The 19,436-nt window shown below is 45.7% G+C and overlaps 1 protein-coding gene across 1 annotated transcript; it reads left to right on the top strand.

Moving 5' to 3' along the window:
* Window positions 1–3,401: 3,401 nt before the first annotated feature.
* On the top strand, window positions 3,402–19,223 carry LOC147094548 (putative G protein-coupled receptor 139). The gene is made up of 2 exons (XM_085973926.1): window positions 3,402–3,548; window positions 18,111–19,223. Exons 1-2 carry the CDS (start codon window positions 3,479–3,481, stop codon window positions 19,010–19,012), a joined length of 972 nt encoding a protein of 323 aa, XP_085830052.1. The 5' UTR covers window positions 3,402–3,478; the 3' UTR covers window positions 19,013–19,223.
* The last annotated feature ends 213 nt before the right edge of the window (window positions 19,224–19,436 follow it).

Raw genomic sequence — 19,436 nt, 5'->3', positions numbered from 1 at the left:
CAATGATTTCAACTTTCCCGTTCGCCACGGCCTCTGTGAATGCTGCTCGAATGATGTCGGACGCTGTTCCCTCCAACTCCATCAGGTTCTCCAGACGGGCTTTCCCTCCACCCATCTGCTGTGGCTGCTGGTGGTTAACAGCAACCATTTCCTGCAAGAGAACTTGAAGTGTCAGTGAGTGTGGTGCTTTGTGTTTTGGTGATGTGCCTGCCATTGTTGAATAGTTGCCAGTGTGTGCTATGTGTGTGATGTGGTTGTGTGTCTTGCAGCAGTGGTCAGTGTGTGTGGGTCACGTGAAACTATGATTCTGAAGTATGATTGGTGATTGCTAGAGACTGTAGGTAGGTGAGTGATGGGGGTGTGGCCCATTGAGCAATGTGTGAGACTTGTGGTGCAGAGGGTGTGATATGGCATTTGATAATGTATTCACGCAAATTGACCACTCATCTGAGGTCAATAAACTTTTTGATGCACAGTAGCCAGGTCCTGGGCCTAACTCTTATCGCACTGACGGCTTCAGCGATCTCTCCCGCAGTCTTCTGGTTTTCTGCCTTGAAGGCCTCTTGAGCCCTAGGATGGTGTGTCTTCTTCTCCTCTTTCACTGCTCTCCTCCATCGATTCAGGGACAGGCTGGCCAAGTTGGAGATCTTATGTAACTGAAAGGGGAAAAGCACAAGGGTCAGGATGTGCTGATGAAAGGGGGAAAAGCAAGAGACACATGCATATATCATCAACAGCTTATAATTGAGAATATATTGTGGGCTGAGGGGCAAGTGGGATGTGAGAAGACGGATTAGGTGTGAGCAGACCGCCGTCATCATCAATGCTTTCAACTTTGCCGTTCACCACGCACTCTGTGAATGCTGCTCGAATGCTGTCGAGCGCTGCTCCCTCCAACTCCATCAGGTTCTCCAGACGGTCTTTCCCTCCACCCATCTGCTGCAGCTCCCGGTGGTTATCATCGACCATTTCCTGCTAGAGAAAGTGAGGTGTCAGTGCACGTGGTGCTTTGCATTTGGATGATGTACCTGCCATTGTTGAATAGTTACCAGTGTGTGCTAGGTGTTGTGATGTGGGTGTGTGTCTTGCAGCAGTGGTCAGTGTGTGTGGGTCATGTGAAACTATGATTGAATAGTATGAGTGGTGATTGCTAGGGATTGTTTGTAGCTGAGTGACTGGGGTGCGGCACATTGAGGAATGTGCGAGGCTTATGGTGCAGATGGTGCGATATGGCATTTGATGATGCATTCACCCACCTTGACCACTCGTCTGAGAACATTAAACTTTTGTGGTACTGCATCCAGGTCCTGGAGCTAACAATTGTCGCAACACAGCCCTCTGATGTTCTGCCTTGAAGGCCTCTTGATCCTCTGGGATAGATGGCCTGAAGCGTTTATGAAACCCCAGGACCAAGGCCTGATTGCTGCATCTGAAAAAGTACTCATCCTTTCCCTAAGCTGTTAGAACATGACTCTCTCCACAATGACAATGAGTTGCTTCTGCATCAAAGCACTTCCTCCTAAAGTAGTGCAGTGAACCTAGGCCAAACTTTATTGGCCATTAGAATGCACATGATACTGCCCCCCTGTTCAGTGCTATGCCAATCAGCAGCGGGTTTAGGGCTGAGATCAGCTTTGCAATCATTTCAAAGAGCAGGATTTTGTGTGTTGCCTGCAACACTTACAAATGACTGGAGCAGATCGATCTTTGCGCTGCCTGCGCCTGTTTTCAGGCCTTGTACAATTTCTAGAGCTTTATTACAGATCACAACAAATTGCCGCATAACAACAATGCTCCTGATGTCCCTACTGGATTTTGTTGCCAATTATCTTAAATCTGTGTCCTTTGGTAACCGACCCTCCCGCAAGTGGAAACAGTTTCTCCCTATATACTCTATCAAAGCCCTTCATGATTTTGACTGCCTCATGTAAATCTACACTTATCTGCTTTAAGAAGAACAATCCCAGATTCTCTAATCTCTCCACATAACTGAAGTCGCCGTAACAATTCAGGGAGTAAGTCTTTGTGTAATGGGGATCCCTGGAAATGTGATTTATTTGCACTTTGCTCCTGGAAGTGAGAAAATAAGTGCAAGAAACTCCTGACAGTGAGTTCTTTGCAGGGCTTCTGTGGAACAGTTAGTATTTGTGGATGGGTTCCCAGTAATTGTGCCATAACCCCAGTAATTTCCATGCAATTGTAAATCTTTATTCAGTTACCAATGACTCCATCACCATTTACAATAATAGGGCTCTTGGAATCTTGTCACATGGGTTTCTGGATGCGTATCAATAATAGTGGGGTTCCCTCAAGAATATTTCAATGTTTAGAGCAGGAAAATGGCCATATCTGACTATGTGCAGGGTCAATGGTTGTGTATTTCTGGGAAAGATTCTGAGTCATGTGCAGGCATTCCTTGCGGTTGGCAGGAGTGTGTCAGCATTTTGTGGGCAATGGAAATAGGAAAATGTTTGTCATGGATCTTCAGGAATGAGTAAAGAATATTCCCGGGGTCACAAACACATGGGCCCAGAAATTCGGGTCGGAGGCTTCCCACGGGTCCAAGCCGCTGACCTGCATTTACCTAGTGCGCCGGCCGTTGAGCTGTGGGCCTGCATGGGATTTCGATCCTGGGCCTCCTCCAACTGCTGGTATGCAGTTTCGATATCCCAGGGACGCGGTTCGTTCGATGTATCCCCTGGGATCACGTGGGCCATGGAGAGCCAATCGTAGCAGGGAATGCTTCATTCATAAGTTTGACAGGAAGAGCTGTCAAATCTATAATTACTCTAAGCTCCAATACATCACTAAAACTTGAAATAAATTTTTAAAAATCACATTTTTAGAATAGCTATAAATTACGTGAAATAGCTATTTTAAACAATAATTTAAATTTGTGAAAAAAATAATTACATTTTCTAACGGGGCTAAAAATGAACCTACCTTTCTTTAAAGTATTTAAAATAATAAAACTGTGACAAAATGATTTAATTTTAATTAATTCACCACTGGGCCATGGTTTGCTTTCACTGACTGAGGTTGAAGTCCACACTGAGAACTGGATAGAAATTCTCTGAAATTACAGAACGTCATTATCACAGAGATCATCAGAAACCTATAAATAATCCTGTTCTTGCTTCACCCAATATGGTCATACTGGCGATTGCACAGAGCGTGTTTAATCCTGAGCTTTGGGGAGATTCAAATTACATCTGTGCAATATCGGGTTAAATATAATTTATGATATTGCAACACGTTCTGTGAAAGAGATTAACTGAATATGTTTGTTTAGTCACTGTAAATAATGTCAGTCTCCTTGCGCCCTAATCATGTCAGTGGAGATTTCTCCCGCCTTATATAAGGGCCTTCGCTCAGTGTGTTAACCCAGAGTGTCTCTCGGAGCTTGGTCTACAGAAGAACCCAGGATCAGCACTCTGCAGAAGTTTGAAGAAAGGATCGGAGACCTCCATGAGAAAATATGGCAATGGCTGCAACTCTACGTGTGCAGAAGATTTATTATCCCACCCTTGCTGTTATTGGTGTCCCTGGTAAGTCTCTATCTCGTAGTATTAATCCTGTAATCATTTTTATTGTATTCCTGTCTGGAACTGTCAAATCCCAGTTGCTGTTGGTGTTCCTTGTAAGTGTCCCTGTCCCTATTTCATGCAGTAAACGATATTTATCTGTAAACACTGTGCTCATTATGCAAGTCTCCATATCCAACAATTCATTGTATTCTGTTTACTCCTCTTGCTGTGTGATTGAAAGTATATTGTTCCTTGGCAGTGTTACTGGGTGATTTATTGAATGAATCATTCCAGCGGCGTTCTGGAGCCACGTCATGATCCAAAACGTGACGTGGCCAGGAGGGAGCAGCTGATTGGGTGAGTATGGCCAGGGAGTATTTATACTCTATAGATTGACAGTTAAGCTTCATGGTTTATAAAGTTTAGAAGGTCTTCATTTTTTGGTGTTTATAGTTTCTAGTGTTAGTAACCAAGGGCCCTTGAGTGTATCGTTTAATTGTAGTGTAATAGGTGGTATTGATTGATTTAAATTACTTTAAATTAATTGAAGGGTAAGTCATGGCAGGACAGCTTGGTGTCGTGGTATGTTCCTCCTAAACTATTTGGGAATCAGGGAAAATTCCTGTGTCCCTGACGACCATGTGTGTGGGAAGTGTTTCCAGCTGCAGCTACTGTCAGACCGCATTGCATCGCTGGAGCTGCGAATGGATACATACTGGAGCATTTGCGATGCTGAGGATGTCGTGAATATCATGTTTAATGAGTTGGTCACACCGCAGGTAAAGGCAGCACAGGCAGAAAGAGAATGGGTGACCATCAGGCAGAGTAGTAGGCGCAGGCAGGTAGTGCAGGGGTCCCCTGAGATCATCCCCCTCTCAAACAGATATACCGCTTTGGATATTGTTGAGGAGGATGGCTTATCAGAGGAAGGCAGCAGCAACCAACTTCTTGGCACCGTGGGTCATTCTGTTGCACAAGGCAGAAGGAAAAATAGTGGGAGAGCTATAGCAATAGGGGATTCTATTGTAAGGGGAGTAGCTAGGCGTTTCTGTGGCCGCAAATGAGACTCCAGGATGGTGTGTTTCCTCCCTGGTGCAAGGGTCAAGGCTGTCTCGGTGTGGTGGCAGATCATTCTGGAGGTTGAGGGCGAGCAGCCAGTTATCGTGGTGCATATAGGTACCGACGATATTGGTAAAAACCGGGACGAGGTCCTAAAAGCTGAAAATAGGGAGTTAGGAGGTAAATTTTTAAAAAAAGGACCTCAAAGGTAGAATCTCAGGATTGCTACCAGTGCCACGTGCTAGTCAGAGTAAAAATAGAAGTATGTTTCAGCTGAATACATGGCCAGAAGAATCATGCAAGGGGGAGGAATTCAAATTCCTGGTACATTGGAACCGGTTCTAGGGGGAGGTGGGTCCAGTACAAACCGGACGGTTTGCACCTGGGCAGGACCGGGCCCGATGGCCTAGGGGGAGTGTTTGCTAGTGCTGTTGGGGAGGGTTTAAACTAAAATGGCAGGTGTTTGGGAACATGTGCAGTGAGACAGAGGAATGGGAAACAGGAATCGAAGCAATAGTCAGGAAGGAGCAAAGCAAAAGTGGCAGGCAGAGAAGTCAAGGGTTTAAATCAAACATGAGCACAGTAAATAATAGTTCTAAAAGGTCTAAAAGTGTTAATAAAACAAGCCTGAATGCTTTGTGCCTTAATGCGAGGAGCATTCGTAATAAGGTGCATGAATTAGCTGCTCAAATAGATATAAATGGATAGGATATGATTGGGATTATGGAAACATTGCTCCAGCGTGACCAAGGCTGGGAACTCAACATCCAAGGGAATTCAGTATACAGGAAAGACATTCAAAAAGGAAAAGGAGGTGGGGTAGCATTGCTGATTAAAGAGTAGGTTAACACAATAGTAAGGAAGGATATTAGCTCTGCTAATGTGGAATCTGTATGGGTAGAGCTGAGAAATACCAAGGGGCAGAAAACGTTAGTGGGACTTGTATACAGACCCCCAAACAGTAATGCTGAGAATGGGGATGGCATTAAAAGGGAAATCAGAGATGCATGCAATAAGGGCACAGCAGTTATCATGGGTGACTTTAATCTACATTTTGATTGGGCTAACCAAATCAGTAACAATACTGTGGAGGAGGAATTCCTAGAGTGTATACGGGATGGTTTCCTGGACCAATATGTCGAGGAACCAACTAGAGATCAGGTCATCTTTGACTGGGTATTATGTAATGAGAAAGGATTAATTAGCAATCTTGTTGTGCGAGGCCCCTTGGAGCACAGCGATCATAATATGATAGAATTCTTCATTAAGATGGAGAGTGAAGTAGTTGACTCAGAGACTAGGGTCCTGAATTTATATAAAGGAAACTACGTTGGTATGAGGCGCAAGATGGGTACAATGATTGGGGAGTGTTACTAAAGAGGTTGACTCTGGATAGGCAATGGCAAATATTTAAATATCGCATGGATGAACTTCAGAATTTGTTCATCATTTTTGGCATAAAAATAAAACAAAAAAGGTGACTCAACTGTGGCTAACAAGGGAAATTAGGGATAGCATAAGATCCAACGAGAGGACATATAAATTGGCCAGAAAAAGCAGCAAATCTGAAGTTTGGGATCAGTTTAGTATTCAGCAAATGAGGACAGAGGGATTAATTACGAGGGGGGAAATTGAATATGAGAGTAAGCTTGCAGGGAACATAAAAACTGACTGTAAAAGCTTCTATAGATATGTGAAGAGAAAGAGATTGGTGAAGTCAAACGTAGGCACCTTGCAGTCAGAATCAGGGGAATTTATAATGGGGAACAAAGAAATGGATGACCAATTAAATACATACTTTGGTTCTGTCTTCACAAAGGAGGACACATGTAACCTCCCAGAGATGTCGGGGAACATAGGGTCTAATGAGAGGGAGCAACTGAATGAAATCAGTATTTGTAGGGAAATGGTGTTAAGGAAATTGACGGGATTGAAGGCCGATAAATCCCCAGGGCCTGATAATCTACATCCAAGGGTACTTAAGGAAGTGGCCCTAGAAACAGTAGATGCATTGCTGGTCATCTTCCGAAATTCAATTGAATCTGGAACAGTTCCCATGGATTGGAGGGTAGCTAATCTTACCTCAGTATTCAAAAAAGGTGGTAGAGAGAAAACAGGGATTTATAGACTGGTAAGCCTGACATCGGTAGTGGGGAAAATCCAGGAGTCCATTGTAAAAGATGTAACAGCAGAGCATTTGGAAAACAGTGACAGTAATGGACAAAGTCAACATGGATTTACAAAAGGTAAATCGTGCTTGACTAATGCACAGGAATGTTTTGAGGAAGTAACTGGTAGAATAGATAAGGGAGAACCAGTGGATGTGGTGTATTTGGACTTTCAGAAGGCTTTCGATAAGGTCCCGCATAAGAGATTAGCGTGTAAAGTTAAAGCACATGGGATTAGGGGCGAGGTACTTACTTGGATAGAGAACTGGTTGGCAGACAGGAAGGAATGAGTTGGAATAAGCGAGTCTTTTTTCGAGTGGCAGGCATGACTAGTGGGGTACCGCAGGGATCGGTGCTAGTACCCCAGCTATTCACAATATATATTAATGATCTAGACGAGGGAACTAGATGTAATATCTCCAAGTTTACAGAAGTCACAAAGCTGGGTGGGCGTGTGTGCTGTGAAGAGGATGCTGAGAAACTGCAGTATAATTTGGACACGTTCGGTGATTGATCAGATATATGGCAGATGCAGGATAATGTGGATAAATTCGAGGATATCCACTTTGGTGTCAAAAACAGGAAGGCAGATTATTATCTGAACGGCAATAGATTGGGAGAAGGGGAAGTGCAACGAGACCTGGGTGTCCTTGTGCACCAGTCGCTGAAGCTAAGCGTGCAGGTGAAGCAGGCAGTTAAGAAGTCAAATGGTATGTTGGCCTTGGTAGCGAGAGGATTCGAGTACAGGAACAAGGATGTCTTGCTGCAGTTGTACACGGCCTTGGTGAGACCACACCTTGAGTATTGTGTGCAGTTTTGGTCGCCTTATCTGAGGAAGGAAGTTCTTGCCATGGAAGGAGTGCAGCGAAGATTCACCAGGCTGATACCTGGGATGGCAGGAATGACGTTAAAGGAGAGATTGGGTCGATTGGGCTTATACTCGCTGGAGTTTGGAAGAATAAGAGGGGATCCCATTGAAACTTATAAAATTCTAATAGGACTAGACAGACTAGATGCAGGATGGATGTTCCCGATGGTGGGGGAGTCCAGAACCAGGGGGTCACAGACTAACGATAAGGGATAAGCCATTTAGGACAGAGATGAGGAGGAATTTCTTCACCCAGAGAGTGGCACAACTGTGGAATTCTCTACCACAGAAGGCAGTTGAGGCCAATTCATTAAATATTTTCAAGAAGGAGTTGGATATATTTCTTAAGGCTAAAGGGATCAAGAGATATTTGGAGAAAGCAGGGACCGGGTTCTGAATTTGGATGATCAGCCTTGATCTCATTAAATGGCAGAGCAGGCTCGAGGGGCCGAATGGCCTACTCCTGCTCCTATCTTCTATGTTTCCATGTTTCTATGAATATCTTACAGTCTGCTGTCTGCTCTGAGTCTGGGAGTAGATTTTACTCTTTACCATCTGGGAGTTAAACAGCGAATGAGGAGGCCGGTGGGATAAAAAGAGGGCGAGACGGATTTTCAGAACCAGCCATGGTCCTTCCATTGATTTTAAAGGAAGGTGGGTCGGGCGGGTTCTATTATTGATGAGGGGTCTGTTCCCCGAACCGATTAGTTGTGTGTGATCCGGACAGGCGGTGCTTAATTGTTAGACAGTGAAGACAGAAGCAAATCAAGTCAGAAAGAAGTTCATGTCTTTAAGGATATTTTTTACATCTGCTGGGTAAAATTAATGATACAGTGTTGCAACTGGCGATAAACCATTCCAATTGGTTGTAATTCCAATTGACTGTAAGTGGAGTAATGTGCAGAATAGATTCCTTTATCAGTTTATCGCTTTTTAATCCCTCGATCAATTTTAACCTATTCAGTTCTCACTTATATGTGGACAGCGCCAGATTAACATTGTTCCACTTCCATTCAGATATTTTCTCAAACACAAGGTGGCAGATCATATCGTTAGTTACATCATGTGCCACAGTTGATTTAAGAATATTCTCCTTTGGTCCATTTTTCCACTGCCGTTTCACACCCCAGATGTTTCCTGCCCAGAAAGAGCTGATGAGCCTTCTCTCGGTCTCAGCTGTTTGCTGAGATATTCCAAAAGCGAATCCCCAGACCCACTCTCTCCTCATGGTCTGGTGCCTTCCTCTGATTCCTCTACAGAATCCTCTTTAGTTAGAAGTAGATCCGCTGAGTGTGATTTTCGCTGTCTCCTGTTCCGACCTATCTCACTGCTGATGTTTATTTTGAAAGATCTCATTGATGTTTTTAATTCACTCTTGTACTCTGCCTCTGCAAATAATTTCAGCTAAAGTTTGAACCAAACCCGCCCGGCGGGAACAGGGCGCGTTCAGGATGGACACCCGTTTTACAGTCCGCCAGATTTTGCTCTTCATTGAATTCAATGTTCCGGACAATTGGACGGTGAGTGAGACAGTTGTCCGACCCGAACCCGCCCCATTTCCACTCGCCGAGTTACTGTAAACTTCGGGTTTCTACAGGTCCTTGCTTGGTTTCGGTACCAGGGACCACTCTGAAATTATCGTTAATAAAATGTGAGGCAAGTCAGCAGGTGTAAAAGGCCATTCTGCCAGGGCACCTAAAATGGCTGAACAATCCTGTTGCTCGGCAAACATCCAAGCAGGCACTTTCCAGCAGAAGGCATTGCACAGTGAACAGGAGCAGCACCCCGGGGATTACCAACCATATCCCAGCGTCACTGAGCAGGAGAGCCGCCCTGGGGATTGCCCCCACCATATCCCAGGCTCACTGATCAGGAGCAGCACCCAGTGGATTACCCCCACCATATCCCAGGGTCACTGATCAGGAGCAGCACCCAGGGGATTACCCCCACCATATCCCAGGGTCACAGATCAGGAGCAGCACATAGGGGATTACCGCCACCATATCCAGGGTCACTGATCAGGAGCAGCACCCAGGGGATTACCCCACCATATCCCAGGGTCACAGATCAGGAGCAGCACCCAGGGGATTACCCCACCATATCCCAGGTCACTGGTCAGAAGCAGCACCCAGGGGGTTACCCCCACCATATCCCAGGGTCACTGATCAGGAGCAGCACCCAGGGGATTACCCACACCATATCCCAGGTACACTGATCAGGAGCGGCACCCAGGGGATTAGCCACACCATATCCCAGGGTCACTGGTCAGGAGTAGCACCCAGGGGATTACCCACACCATATCCCAGGGTCACCGGTCAGGAGTAGCACCCAGGGGATTACCCCCACCCTAACCCAGGGTCACAGATCAGGAGCAGCTCACAGGGGATTACCGCCACCATATCCCAGGGTCACTGATCAGGAGCAGCACCCAGGGGATTACCCCACCATATCCCAGGGTCACAGATCAGGAGCAGCACCCAGGGGATTACCCCAGCATATCCCAGGTCACTGGTCAGAAGCAGCACCCAGGGGGTTAACCCCACCATATCCCTGGGTCACTGATCAGGAGCAGCACCCAGGGGATTACCCACACCATATCCCAGGTACACTGATCAGGAGCAGCACCCAGGGGATTACCCACACCATATCCCAGGTACACTGATCAGGAGCAGCACCCAGGGGATTAGCCACACCATATCCCTGGGTCACTGGTCAGGAGTAGCACCCAGGGGATTACCCACACCATATCCCAGGGTCACCGGTCAGGAGCAGCTCCCAGGGGATTACCCCCACCATATTCGAGGGTCACTGATCAGGAGCAGCACCCAGGGGATTACCCCCACCATATCCCAGGTTCACTGATGAGGAGCAGTACCCGGGGGATTACCCCCACCATATCCCAGGGTCACTGATCAGCAGCAGCACCTAGGGGTTTACCCCCACCATATCCCAGGGTCACTGATCAGGAGCAGCACACGTGGGAATACAGCAACCATATCCCTGGATCACTGATCAGGAGCAGCACCCAGGGGGTTACCCCCACCATATCCCAGAGTCACTGATCAGGAGCAGAACCCAGGGGATTACCGCAACCATATCCCAGGGTCACTGATCAGGAGCAGCACCCAGGGGGTTACCCCCACCATATCCCAGAGCCACTGATCAGGAGGAGAACCCAGGGGATTACCGCAACCATATCCCAGGGCACTGATCAGGAGCAGCACCCAGGGGATTACCCACACCATATCCCAGTGTCACTGATCAGGAGCAGCTCCCAGGGGATTACCCCCACCATATCCCAGGGTCACTGGTCAGGAGCAACACCCAGGGGATTACCCCCACCATATCCCAGGGTCACTGATCAGAAGCAGCTCCCAGGGGATTACCCTCACCATATCCCAGGGTCTCTGGTCAGGAGCAGCACCCAGGGGGTTACCCCCACCATATCCCAGGTTCACTGGTCAGGAGCAGCACCCAGGGGATTACCCCCACCATATTCCAGGGTCACTGATCAGGAGCAGCACCCAGGGGATTACCCACACTATATCCCTGGGTCACTGGTCAGGAGCAGCACCCAGGGGATTACCCACACCATATCCCTGGGTCACTGTTCAGGAGCAGCACCCAGGGGATTACCCACACCATATCCCTGGGTCACTGGTCAGGAGCAGCACCCAGGGGATTACCCACACCATATCCCAGGATCACTGGTCAGGAGCAGCTCCCAGGGGATTACCCCCACCATATTCCAGGGTCACTGATCAGGAGCAGCACCCAGGGGATTACCCACACCATATCCCTGGGTCACTGGTCAGGAGCAGCACCCAGGAGATTACCCACACCATATCCCTGGGTCACTGGTTAGGAGCAGCACCCAGGGGATTACCCCCACCATATCCCTGGGTCACTGGTCAGGAGTAGCACCCAGGGGATTACCCCCACCATATCCCTGGGTCACTGGTCAGGAGTAGCACCCAGGGGATTACCCCCACCATATCCCTAGGTCACTGGTCAGGAGTAGCACCCAGGGGATTACCCACACCATATCCCTGGGTCACTGATCAGGAGCAGCACCCAGGGGATTACCCCACCATATCCCAGGGTCACTGGTCAGGAGTAGCACCCAGGTGATTACCCACACCATATCCCTGGGTCACTGGTCAGGAGCAACACCCAGGGGATTATCCCCACCACACCCCAAGGTCACTGATCAGGATGTGCACTCAGGGGATTACCCACACCATATCCCAGGTACACTGCTCAGGAGCAGCTCCCAGTGGATTAACCCAACCATATCCCAGGGTCACTGATCAGGAGCAGCACCCGGGGGAATACCCCCACCATATTCCAGAGGCAGTGATCAGGAGCAGCACATTAGAGATTACCCCCACCATACCCAGATCACTGATCAGGAACAGCATCAACGCAAATAGGCAAACCTTTCCCCAGGTCAATGATCAGGAGTAGCAGCCAGGGGATAATCCCCTTCAATATCAATATTCATTGATCAGGAGCACGACTCAGGCAATTATTCGCACCAAATTCCAGGGTCACTGATCAGGAACAGGACTCATGTGGACAATGTGCAACAGAAAATGTGAGAGATAACATAAAGAGAATGTCAAGAACTTTAAAAAGTAATAATAATAGTGTAAATCGTGGGATTGTCAAAGATATAAAGGAGAGCAATGGAAGACAAAAAAGACAGTAGGAGCTGTAAAGAGGGAATATGAAAAGAAAATTGCGATGGATATGAAAATGTAACACAAAATGTTTTAAAATTATGTACGGATAAACGGAGTAAGGAGTAATGTGGCCTCTTTAAAAACAGATACTGCTAATATTGCAAATGAAAATAAGGAAATACGAGACTTGTTGACGAATTACATTGGAACAGAGCCTATACACATAAGAGTGCATCAGAAAAAGGCGTCAGTGTAGGGAGGAATGGTTAAAAAGACAATATTAAATCCCCATATCTGAACGCACGTAGCATTCGTAACAAGATAGATGAGTTGACAGCACAAAAAGAAATAAATGGGTTTGATCTGATAGCCATTGGAGAGACGTGGTTGCAAGATGACCAAGACTGGAAACTAAATATTATGGGGTATTTGCAATTTCGTAGGGCTAGGCAGAAAGCAAAAGGAGGTGGTGTAGCTCTGTTAATAAGGGATCAGATCAGTGCCGTAATGAGAAATGATATTGGCCTAAAAGATCAAGACCTAGAATCAGTTGGGGTGGAGATAAAAATACTAAAGGTAAGAAGTCACTTGGCGGAGTGGTCTACAGGCCTACAAACAACAGCCACACAGTAGGACAGCGTATAATTTAAGAAATATTTGATGCTTGTAAGAAAGTTATGGCTATAATCATGGGAGATTTTAATCTTCATATTGACTGGACAAAGCAAATTGGCAAAGAGAGATTGAGAAAGAGTTCTTAGAGTGTATACAGGATGGTTTCTTGGAACAATGAGCCGTGAACACAACCAGGGAGAAGACTATTTGATATCTGACCATTTGTAAGGAGGCTGGATTAATTAATGATCTCGAAGTAAAGGATCCACTTGGGAAGAGTGTACATAGCATGGTAGAATTTCAAATTCAGATTGAGGGTGAGAAAGCTAGATCTCAAACTAGTGTCCTGAACTTAAGCAAAGGTAATTGGAAAGGTATGAAGGCAGACTTGGTTAAATTGAACTGGGAACATTTATTGCAGGGAAAGACTGTAGAAAAGCAGTGGCAAACATTTAAGGAGATATGTCATTACTCTCAGCAAAAATATATTCCAGTGAGAAAGAAAGACTCTAAGAGAAGGAGGAACCATCCGTGGCTAACTAAGGAAATAAAGGATGGTATCAAATTGAAAACAAAACATACAATGATGCGAAGAATAGTGAAAGGTCAGAGAATTGGGAAATTTTTAAACCAGCAAAGGGTAACTAAAAAGACGACAGAGAGAAAAGGTAGCTTATGAGAGTAAGCTAGCAGGAAATGTGGAAACAGACAGTAAGCATTTCTACATGTATACAAAAAGGAAGAGAATAGCTAAAGTAAAAGTTAATCCCCTAAAGGATGAGGCTGGGGAGCTAATAAAATTGGAAACACAGAAAGGCCGGAGACATTGAACAAATATTTTGCATCGGCCTTCACGGTAGAAGAAACTAAAAGCATCCCAATAATGGATAATCAAGGGGCTATTCGGGTGGGATGGAACTTAAAACAATCACTAACACTAGAGAGAATGTACTAGAGAAACTAATGGGACTAAACGTGGACAAATCCCCTGGACCAGCTGGCCTGCATCCTAGAGTCTTTAAATGGGTGGCTGCAGAGATAGTAGATGCATTTGTTGTAATCTACCAAAATTCGCTGGATTCTGGAGAGGTCCCAGGGGACTGGAAAACCGCACATGTAACGCCGCTATTTAAGAATGGAGGGAGACAGAATGCCGGCAACTATCGAACAGTTAGCCTAACAACTGTCATTGGGAAAATGCTGGCATCCATCATTAAGGAAGTGGTAGCAGGGCATTTAGAAAATCATAATATAGTCAAGCAGATTCAACATGGTTTATTGAAAGGGAAATCATGTTTGACAAATTTGCTGGAGCTCTATGAGGATGTAACGAGCAGGGTGGATAAAAGGGAACCAGTAGATGTCATGTATTTGGATTTACAGAAGGCATTCGAAAAGATGCCACATAGAAGGTTAGTACACAAGATAAGAGATGAAGCAGTTGGGAGTACTAGAATGGCTAGAGGATTGGCTAATGAACAGAAAGCAGAAAGTCAGGAAAAATAGTTCATTTTCAGGTGGACAAACTGTAACTAGTGGGTGCCGCAGGGATCAGTGCTGGGGCCTCAACTATTTACAATCTATATCAATGACTTGGATGCAGGGATTTAGAGTAATTTAGCCAAATTTGCTGATGATACAAAGATAGGTGGGAAAGCAAATTGTGTGGAGCACGAAAAGAATCTCGAAATGGGTATAGATAGGCTAATTGAGTGGGCAAAAATCTTGCAGATGGAGTTTAACGTGGTAAAATGCGAGGTTATACACTTGGTAGGAAAAGTAAAAAATATAACAAAATGCTGCAGTTCATAGGAATCTGTAGTTCCTTGTACATGAAACACAAAACGTTAGCATGCAGATACAGCAAGTAATTAGATAGACAAATGGAAAGTAAGGGGGCTGGAGTATAACAGCAGGGATGTCCTGTTACAACTGTACAGGACGTTGGTGAGACCGCACCTGGAGTACAGTTTTGGTCTCCTTATTTAAGGAAGGATATAATTGAATTGGAGGCAGCTCAGAGAAGGTTCACGAGGTTGATTCCGGAGATGGAGTGGTGGTCTTATGAAGAACGGTTGTGTCAATAATCATTGGTGTTTAGCAGAATGTGAGGGGGTCTTATTGAAACATAAGATTCTGAAGGGGCTTTACAGGGTAGATGCAGAAAGGATGTTTCCCCTCGTGGGAGAATCTAGAACTAGGGTGCATAATTTCAGAATAAGGGGTCACCCATTTAAATCGGAAATGAGGAAAGATTTCTTCTCTCAGAGGGTCGTGAATCTTTGAAATCCTCTCTCCCAAAGATCTGTGGAGGCTGGGTCGATTAATATATTTAAGGTGGAGATAGTCAGATTTTTGAAAAGTAATTGAGTCATGGGTTATGGGGAGCGGACACGGAAGTAGATTTGAGGCCACGATCAGAGCCGCCATGATCTTATTGAATGACGGAGCAGGCGCGAGGGGACAAATGACCTACTCCTCCTCCTACATCTTATATACTTATGTTCTTATGTCAGCATTCACAATTGAGGAAGATGATAATATACCTGACATTCCAGGGAAATTATTAACGAATCAATGACAGGAACCCACAAAAAATAACGTAAGCAAGAAAACAGTATTAGCAAATATAATGGTAGGAAAGTATGATAATCTCCAGGGCCAGATGGTTTCCACCCCGTGGTTTTAATGGAACCAGTGAGGAAATAGCAGATGCATTAGCCATAATATTTTGAAGCTCTCTCGAGTTAGGAATTGTCCAGTTAGGTTGCAAAATTAAAACTGTAATTGTTATTTAGGAAAGCTGAAATAGAGAGAAACCAGAAAATTATAGACCGGATAGTCTAACAGCTGTTTTTGGGAAGTTATTCAGCAAAACTGAGCAATTATTATTTATTTATGGGATGTGGTCTGCACTGGCAAGGCCAGCATTTTTGCCCATCCCTCATTGCCCTTGAGAAGGTGGTGAAGAAGGTACTCCCACACTGCTGTTAGGGAAAGAGTTCCAGGCATTTGACCCAGCTACAATGAAGAATCAGCGATACACTGCTAAGTCAGGATGGTGTGTGACTTGGAGGGGGACTTGGTGGTGGTGGTATTCCCAGGCGGCTGCTGTCCTTGCTCTTCTAGGTGGAAGAGATCGCAGGTTTGTGAGTTACTGCCGAAGAAGCCTTGGCGAGTTGCTGCAGTGCATCTTGTAGACGGTACACACTGCAGCCACGGTGCGCCAGTGGTGGAGGGAGTGAATGTTTATGGTGGTGGATGGGGTGCCAATCGAGCGTGTTACTTTGTCCTGAATGGTGTCGAGCTCTTTGAGTGTTCTTGGAGCTGAACTCATCCAGGCAAGTAGAGAGTATTCCAGCACACGTGAGCCTTGTAGATGCTGGAAAGGCTTTGGGAGTCAGCATGTGAGACACGTGCCACAGAATACCTTGTCTCTGACCCACTCTTGTTGCCACAGTGTTTATGTGGCAACAAGAGCAGGTCCATTTAATATCTGGTCAATGGTGACCCCAGTAAGTCGATTGTGGGGGATTCGGCGATGATAATGCTGTTGAATGTCAAGGGAAGGTGGTTAGACATTAAGTGATACGGAACCGATTTAGATGAATCAAATTTGAATACCGATAGACATGATCTCATGAAATGGCGGAACAGGCTCGAGAGGCTAAATGGTACACTGCTGCTCCAATGTTCATATGTTCTGAACACCCCATAATATCCCAGGGACACTGGTCAGCATCAGGACTCAGGGGTGTGCATACTCAGCAAATCCCAGTGTCGCTGACCACCATCAGGGCTCAGGGGTGGGCATACTCAGCAAATCCCAGGGTCACTGAGCAGCATCAGGACTCAGGATTATTCATACTCAGCAAATCCCAGGGTCACTAATCAGCATCAGGGCTCAGGGGTGTGCATACTCAGCAAATTCCAGGGTCACTAAAAAGCATCAGGACTCAGGGGTGTGCATACTCTGCAAATCCCAGGGTCACTGGTCAGCATCAGGACTCAGGATTGTGCATACTCAGCAAATCTCAGGGTCACTAATCAGCATCAGGACTCATGGGTGTGCATACTCAGCAAATCCCAGGGTCACTGATCAGCATCAGGACTCAGGGGTGTGCAAACTCTGCAATTTCCAGGGTCACTGGTCAGTGTTTGGACTCAGGGGTGTACATACTCAGCAAATCCCAGAGTCACTGGTCAGTATCAGGACTCAGGGGTGTGCATACTCAGCAAATCCCAGGGTCACTGGTCAGTATCAGGACTCAGGGGTGTGCATACTCAGCAAATCTCAGGGTCACTGGTCAGTATCAGGAATCAGGGGTGTGCATACTCAGCAAACCCCAGATCACTGATCAGCATCAGGACTCAGGAGTGTGCATACTTAGCAAATCCCAGGATCACTGATCAGCAGCTGCACCATATTAGAGGATAATACTGCAGAGGCTGGAAATCTGAAATAACAACAGAAAATGCTGGAAATACTCAGCAGGCCAGGCAGCATCCGTGGAGAGAGAAACAGAGTTTACGTTTCAGGTCTGGGACCCTTCATCAGTTCTGATGCTGCCTGGCCTGCTGAGTGTTTCCAGCATTTTTTGTTGTTATAGCAGCAGGGTTGAATGGGGTTTACACCCTCAGCTTATCCCAGAGTCACTGATCAGGAGCAGGACCAAAGGGGGTTACACCCTCAGCCTATCCCAGAGTCACTGATCAGGAGCAGGACCGAAGGGGTGATACACCCTCAGCATATCCCAGAGTCACTGATCAGGAGCAGGAAACAGAGGGGATCAACCTCAGCATATAACAGGGTCACTGATTCCAATTATAACTGACAAGGCCCAGATTCGATGCTGGGATCTTCTGTCAGCACTGTCGGGTTTTGTTGGCACCAGTCAGGGCGTTTACTCTTTGTTCATCAGCAGAGACCATATTCTATTATTGGACATCTCTGAATAAACATAACCGTGTTATTTTTCGTGTTTATTTACCAATTTGCTCAGACCTGGACTTCTCAAATCATTACTGATAGTTGACTTGAAGCCTTATCTCTATAATAACGTTCTGTCACGTTGGATTCCTTCACGGGATGTTGTGGGCTTTCAGTAAATGACATCCATTGATCCACAGCACTGATATTTCTGCTCCCATTCTGATGTATAGTTTCCATTTTCCCCCTTCCTTACAGTTAACTTAGTGACGATTGTGACCCTGTCTCGGGGAAAGTGTGGACTCTCCAAATGTGTCACTCGGTACCTGGTGGCCATGGCAGCGGCGGATCTACTGGTCGTTATCATCGATCTGATACTGAGGCACATCCCCATTGTTTATTATAAAACGTTTGACTTTCTGTTCGATATTAAAGTGTGTAACATCCACGCCGTCCTACTTTATGCAGCCACAGACTGTTCTGTCTGGTTCACCGTCGCTTTCACCTTTGATCGATTTGTGGCTATATGTTGCCAGAAGCTAAAAAACAAATATTGCACCGAGAAATCGGCGGCGGTGGTTATTGGAACAATGACTGTGTTGTTCTGTGTGAAGAACATTTTCTGGTACTTTTTGTTTACAGGCAGATATCTGCTTATGAGACTACCTTGGTTCTGTGCTATGCCCTACAGCGTTATGTTTTCACCAGTATGGACAGCAATTGAATTTCTACATTATATTTTCAACCCGTGTGTACCATTTATCCTGATTCTGATGCTCAATATTTTAACTGTCAGACACATTTTGTTGACCATCAGAATTCGCAAGCGACTTCGGGACCGGGTCAGTGGGGAGAGTCCCAGTGATCCAGAGTCAAAAAACAGGAGAAAATCAATTACTGTACTGTTTGTGATCTCGGGGAATTTTCTCCTTCTATGGGCTGTACTCATGGTGGCCACGATGTATTCTAGATTTACTTTGCTGAATATATTCGATGGTTCTCTAAACTTCAACATTGTACTTGAAATTGGATATATGCTCCAGCTCCAGAGTTGCTGCACAAACACTTTTATTTATGCCGTGACCCAGAGTAAGTTCAGAGAGGAGCTGAAGAATGGGGTGAAATATCCCTTCACTGTGCTTTCTAAGATTGTAAAATAACGAGGAACACGGAAGATTTTCACACGAAGGACACAATCTTGACTCACAGCTTATCTCAGCCCCTCTCCACCCAGTCTCTGTAATCGTGTTGTTTTGACGGCAAACCGAGCTGGTTTGATTGAAATTGAATTTGATGCAATGTGTGTTTTGTAAATTTGGATCAGCTGCCGTTTGTGGAGAATCCTTTACTGTAATCACACATTTAGAATAAAATTAAACTGATATGGAACATCCCTGTTGGAAACAGTTTATTACGTTTCATTGCTGTCTGTTTTCATGGATTTTGGCCGGATTGACTGTGACTCAATGTAATGGATTGTAGCTGGGAAAACATACACCAGTCCACAAAACCGCGAGTTCCTCTTTACAGAGACCATCTCTGGCTAGTTTAATGACTCCTGCAGCCCAACTGCTGAAATTCAAG

This window comes from Somniosus microcephalus, unplaced genomic scaffold (assembly GCF_052327205.1).
Source record: "Somniosus microcephalus isolate GS21.2 unplaced genomic scaffold, FLI_Smic_1.0 unresolved_chr1, whole genome shotgun sequence".
NCBI lineage: Eukaryota > Metazoa > Chordata > Chondrichthyes > Squaliformes > Somniosidae > Somniosus > Somniosus microcephalus.
The sequence above is the reverse complement of the archived record's forward strand: the minus strand, read 5'-3'. Positions and strand labels throughout refer to the sequence as shown.

Coding starts and splice junctions, on each gene's coding strand:
- LOC147094548 (XM_085973926.1), top strand. CDS start 3,479: ATGGCAATGGCTGCAACTCTACGTGTGCAGAAGATTTATTATCCCACC. Junction 3,549..18,110: donor TGCTGTTATTGGTGTCCCTG/GTAAGTCTCTAT, acceptor CCTTCCTTACAG/TTAACTTAGTGACGATTGTG.